The following is a 5,303-nucleotide window of genomic DNA, read 5'->3' as shown; positions in this document are numbered from 1 at the left end:
TCCTCCTCCGATGAAACTCCAAAAATAGCATCGTCAAGACTTTGTATGCGTGGGCTATCCACTTCTTCCTCGAAAAGTGTGTCCTTGCCTTTCGCAGCTACCGAAGCCTGGCCACCTTCGTCGGTGCCCTTTGCAATCGTCAACAGTCTGGTTAGTTCTGGCCCCAAGGGATTTAGAGTGGAAAATGGAAGATGTCGAATCATTACCTCAAGGATTCATGTACAACCAAGCGATGAAGTAGTACTGGTGCTCCCTTTTCCTTGTTCTTGCGAGACCAAAATCTTCTTTTCAAAAATTTTGGCCTTTTTCTTCTTCGAAGATACGACCTTACTTGAAGGTGACTCTTTGTTATATTCGCATTCCTCATCTTCTGTATCATCGTTGGCAGTCTTCTTCACTGCCTTACCCCCACTAGCCTTCGTGGTCCTCTTCCTTTTTTCTCCAGCTTCGACGCTGTGTGCAGGATTTGTGTAATTAGGGTATTCAAACCCTATAGCATTTATGACTCTGTTTATCCTAAGTTTACCTTGGTTCTTAAAGGTAGATGTCATATCTTCGTGTTCTCTCACAAGATAGTCTCCAACAATCTCATTGCACCTTTCTTCTATTAACTTTAGCCATCCAGTGTAAGGAGCTTTTTATGAAGCTTGTTCTTTGAACTCAAATGATAGCGTGACAAGTTCATGTTCCTTCCTCTTCACTTCCTTCGGCAGCTTCCACCCAGTCCGTGTGGGAAAAATATTGTAGGCAAGTGCTTCTTGAATCAGGTCCTGAGAGCCAATTCTCTTAGCGACCGTATTGAAAATGTTATGGCACTTTTCAGCAGTTTCGCCCATATCATAGTTTGGCTTCTTTAGACTGAAGCTAGTCCTCAAAGGACTCAACGACATGCTTTTGAAATGTTCGCGGTTCTCAGAATCGACTTCCCTCATAGAACCATTCCTTCATCCAGTCCCCATGCCATTTTGTCCAATATGCTAGAACCGCGACGACTATGTCTTTGCGATACACAAAGTTGTAACATCTAAAGTTGTTATGAAGCTTGTCTGAAGCTCTAGCATTTGTCTGATAATACAAGTCATGGATTCTTCAAAATGCATAAACCTCGGTGCGTCCATCCTAGCTTCGAATAGCCCAAATAAAGATGTCAAGGCGGACTATGGCATTTGGGGTCAGTTGATGCATGAATACCTGGTGCTTTTGCAATATCATTCCAATCAATTTATACATGGGCAGCTGAAGTCCAGCCTTGAAAAAGCTCCTGTAGACGACAACTTTGTCTTTCTTGGGCTTCAGAGTTGTCTCTTCTCCAGGGAGTCATACGTTGACCTTGTTGCTAAAGTAACCAAGCTTTTTCATCGTTTGCAAATCTTTCTCCTTCAGTGTGTACCGGCCCATCTCAATGTGACTTGGTTTCGATGGCCTATCCTTCGGCAACTCCTCCACAGGCTATGCTAAGGACGAAGCCTTCATGGCTTCGGAATTCAGCAAAGTATCCTAAAGTGCCTCCGAAGAAGTCAGCGTGGTTAGTCTAGCAGCTGAGTGGATCCTAGCCATCTAGACAATTTCTACCCGAAGGTGTTTTCCCTAAACTAGTCTTCGAGGCAGTGGTGGAGAAAAAGCTTCAGAGTCGCAGAAACTTTTGGCAGAAAGTGGGTGAGGGCAGTAAATGTGACTCACTCACACCCGCTCCGCTGCTTTTATACTGAGAATTGGGTGCGAAAGGGCGCGAGCAGCGAAAAAAAATCTGCACACGTGGACGTTGGCCTTCCCACCTTCTCCCTGTCTGGTGGAACACGAGCTTGGCTTCATTTGTACCAAAGTATTCATTTAACCTTTTCCATAACGAGCTTTGGGAAGGTGTTCTTCGGACATTTAGCTCAAGGACTACTAGATATATTTTTGTGTTTCGAGCTCGTTATGAAAAAATGAATTTATCCCGCAAGAGGCTACTGTTGGGGGCCTAGTTGCCCGAAGATCCTCAAAATAGCTAACCTTCGACATAAAAAGATGTATTTCAGGCACATAAGGAAGGGTGGCGAAGATGAAGACTGAAGTCACCAGCTTCGGCGTGCCAAAGGCTTCGTGTGCGGAAGCGACGAAGGAGAAAAGGTTGAAGACTTGTGCAGCAAGAAAGAGAGAAAAAACTTTGATGCCCCATGATATTTGTAAATCATAATTGTTAACTTTGTGGGCATACTTATAATTTCATACAAAGCTGTACCTCTCCCCTATAAATAGATGAACAGTGTCATGCATAAATGCTCCTTTTGGAGGGCTTCAAGCTTCATCTCTCTTACCCTTCGAAGTACATTCTAGTTGTTTTTTTGTGTAAAACCGAATGTATGCTTGTACATTTAATTCATAAGAAGGGTGAAATAAGAGAATGCCAAGGCATACAAGGTGACTAGCTTGCTTCGTCCTTAATCACACTTTTATACATCCTTACTTCGCCTGTGTCCTTCGTTTATTCCTTCTCCCTTAGACGAAGAAAGTTTCAATCCTCTAACTTGTGTTGCCTTGTTTTTGATATCATATAACAATTTAAAACAAGTGACCAACAATTATATATTCCATCCTATCCAAAGTATAATTCGTTACACTAATTACACATTCTTTAAGTAATATATAAATTTAGTTTGTATGTATGTCTATATTCATTATCATTTAAATGAGTGTGTACAGAAAAAATAAGCTAGAAAGAACTATATTTTAGGAGGCAGGAAGTATATTTTTTTATAAGAACTGAATGAATAGTTTACCGATAAACACCGCGTCATAAGCAGAGCGCGGGCGCGTGCCACAGCCACTGCCCGCAGCTTCGACATGTGCATGTGGTGGACGCAGTCCGGTGGGCGGTGGCTGCGCATCAACCAATCACCGGCCGCCTTCCTCGCCACACGGGGCAGAGATATAGTTAGGCTAGGCCCCGGGCGGCTCATCCGCAAGCCAGTGGACGCCAGTGAGTGAACACCAGCCGTCTTGGCCCGCTCCTTCCCTGCTGCGGCCATGGCGACCTCCGCGGCGCTCTCGACCGCCGCCAACCCCACCCAGGTGAGCAGCAACTTCCTTCTTCTGCCGCGGGGCGCCTACCTCCCCTGGCATTGACCCTTGTCTCGTGTGTTTGGCGGCGGGCCGAGGAGAAACAGAGTCTGTCCATGGTGTCACTAGTTTCCACCAGCGCGTTCTTCAGTCTCGCCCACCAAAGTTGCATCTGAATCGCATAACATGGTTTCTTCATGCATATACTGATGCCTCTGCCTGCAATGGCAGCTCTGCCGGTCCCGCGCTGCGTTGGGCAAGCCAGTGAAGGGGCTTGGCCTGGGGATGGGGCGGGAGCGCGCAAGCCAGCGGAGCATCACGTGCCAGGCGGCGAGCAGCATCCCCGCCGACCGCGTCCCCGACATGGAGAAGCGGAAGCTGATGAACCTCCTCCTCCTGGGCGCCATATCGCTGCCCACCGTCGGCATGGTCGTCCCCTACGGCGCCTTCTTCGTCCCCGCCGGGTGAGTCGTCGTCGTCGTCGTCGTCTCGACCGCGTTGCTTTGCATCAACAGCTAGCTAGCGGCGCACTGTATACACGTGTACGTGTTACCGGCCGCGCAGCAACTATTAACGAATAGCACCCCGGCCGGCCGGCCGATTTTGCACGCAGCTCCGGGAACGGCGGCGGCGGGACCTACGCCAAGGACAAGCTGGGCAACGACATCACGGTGGAGGAGTGGCTCAACACGCACGGTCCCAACGACCGCACGCTCGCGCAGGGGCTCAAGGTTCAGTCACGTACTCACCCGCCATCGTCGTCGTCACCTGCCGCTGCAGGCGTGTCTGTTGCGTTGATGATGCTCACGGCCGGCGTGTTTGCGTGCGCCGCCGCCGCCGCGCGTGCAGGGTGACCCCACGTACCTGGTGGTGGAGCAGGACAAGACGCTGGCCACCTACGGGATCAACGCCGTGTGCACCCACCTCGGCTGCGTCGTGCCGTGGAACGGCGCCGAGAACAAGTTCATCTGCCCCTGCCATGGATCCCAGTACAACAACCAGGGCAAGGTGGTCCGCGGACCGGCGCCTCTGGTAAAAACAAACGCACCCATTTCATGGATGATCTAGCTTCCTTATGATAGTGGAGCTGATTGTTGAGCTCCAGCTGATCTGTTTCGCATTGATATATTGCTCTTGTATTAACAGTCGCTGGCCCTGGTTCACGCCGACGTCGACGACGGCAAGGTCCTCTTCGTCCCGTGGGTGGAGACCGACTTCAGGACCGGCCAGGACCCGTGGTGGAGTGCATGAGGAGGATCATCCGACACAAGCGGTGCTCAGTACTCATAGGCTTTCTCCGAGGGCGTTGTTGCTACAAATTCACTTGCCTCTTGCCTCCAAATTATATATATTACACACACTGCATGAAACAAGAACACAGCTGTTTGTCATCTCTTCACTATAACCTTTTGAACACTCTGAAATCTGCTGTAATCAAATATAGACTTTCTCTGCCATCTGCTGATCAAGTGACCAGCAGGGAGAGCAATTTAGACTTTTTTTTTTGCCGAAATGACTTTTATGTAGTAGGCTCACACCAATTTCTAGTTACTTGGTCAATATTTCTCTTCCTCAATGAATGTACAAGTTTTTAGATCTTGATCTAGATCTACTTATGCTAAGTTTTTAGTTAACTCCTCTACTAGTTATACATCAACATAGCCTTTTAGTCTCAAGCAAGTTGTGGTAGGCTATAGTTAAAATCCAACAAGATATCACCAAAAAGAGAAAGAGGAGGAAAAATGTGACACCCCAGGTGTCTATTTCGCGTTATGTCGGGAGATTTATCCTAATCTCGGATGCTCAGTGAACATTTCTATCTCTTTATCACATCTATCTCCATTCATCAAGTTACCCATGAATGTTTCACCAAGTTTGGAATTATTCGATCTCAAGAACAGCCAAATTTGGAGCCTGTTAAAACTTTTGTTTCTTAAAGCAAACACAAATTCGAAAGTCAATCTCGTCTCGCAACTCCCGTCCAGACTCATTTATTCAGACTCTCGACAATTGTGATGTTATCTAATCTCTGTCCGAATCCGCTTTCTCGATAGTCAGTCTATGTCCAAATACTTAATCTGAATCCGCATTCTCCCACAGGATCTCTTTGTGCGAACCTCTAATTAATTCTTAGGCAACTCGACTTGTTTTCTATATATCATCATTCATCTCTATCTATCAAGTGTATTCTAAAGATTTCTCAAAGGTTGAACCAAATGCTCACATGAAAACATAAATCATATACTTGCTTGAGACTGCTC

The 5,303-nt window shown here is 47.2% G+C and overlaps 1 protein-coding gene across 1 annotated transcript; it reads left to right on the top strand.

Moving 5' to 3' along the window:
* The first annotated feature begins 2,960 nt into the window (after positions 1 to 2,960).
* On the top strand, positions 2,961 to 4,552 carry LOC100273026 (cytochrome b6-f complex iron-sulfur subunit). Its single transcript, NM_001147475.1, has 5 exons — positions 2,961 to 3,054; positions 3,274 to 3,506; positions 3,656 to 3,773; positions 3,892 to 4,074; positions 4,189 to 4,552. The coding sequence occupies exons 1-5, from the start codon at positions 3,010 to 3,012 to the stop codon at positions 4,291 to 4,293; spliced, it is 684 nt and encodes a 227-aa protein (NP_001140947.1). The 5' UTR covers positions 2,961 to 3,009; the 3' UTR covers positions 4,294 to 4,552.
* The last annotated feature ends 751 nt before the right edge of the window (positions 4,553 to 5,303 follow it).

The sequence above is a fragment of the Zea mays genome, chromosome 4 (genome assembly GCF_902167145.1).
Source record: "Zea mays cultivar B73 chromosome 4, Zm-B73-REFERENCE-NAM-5.0, whole genome shotgun sequence".
Taxonomy (NCBI): Eukaryota; Viridiplantae; Streptophyta; class Magnoliopsida; order Poales; family Poaceae; genus Zea; species Zea mays.
Note: the sequence above shows the minus strand (reverse complement) of the source record. Positions and strands in the feature narration are given on the sequence as shown.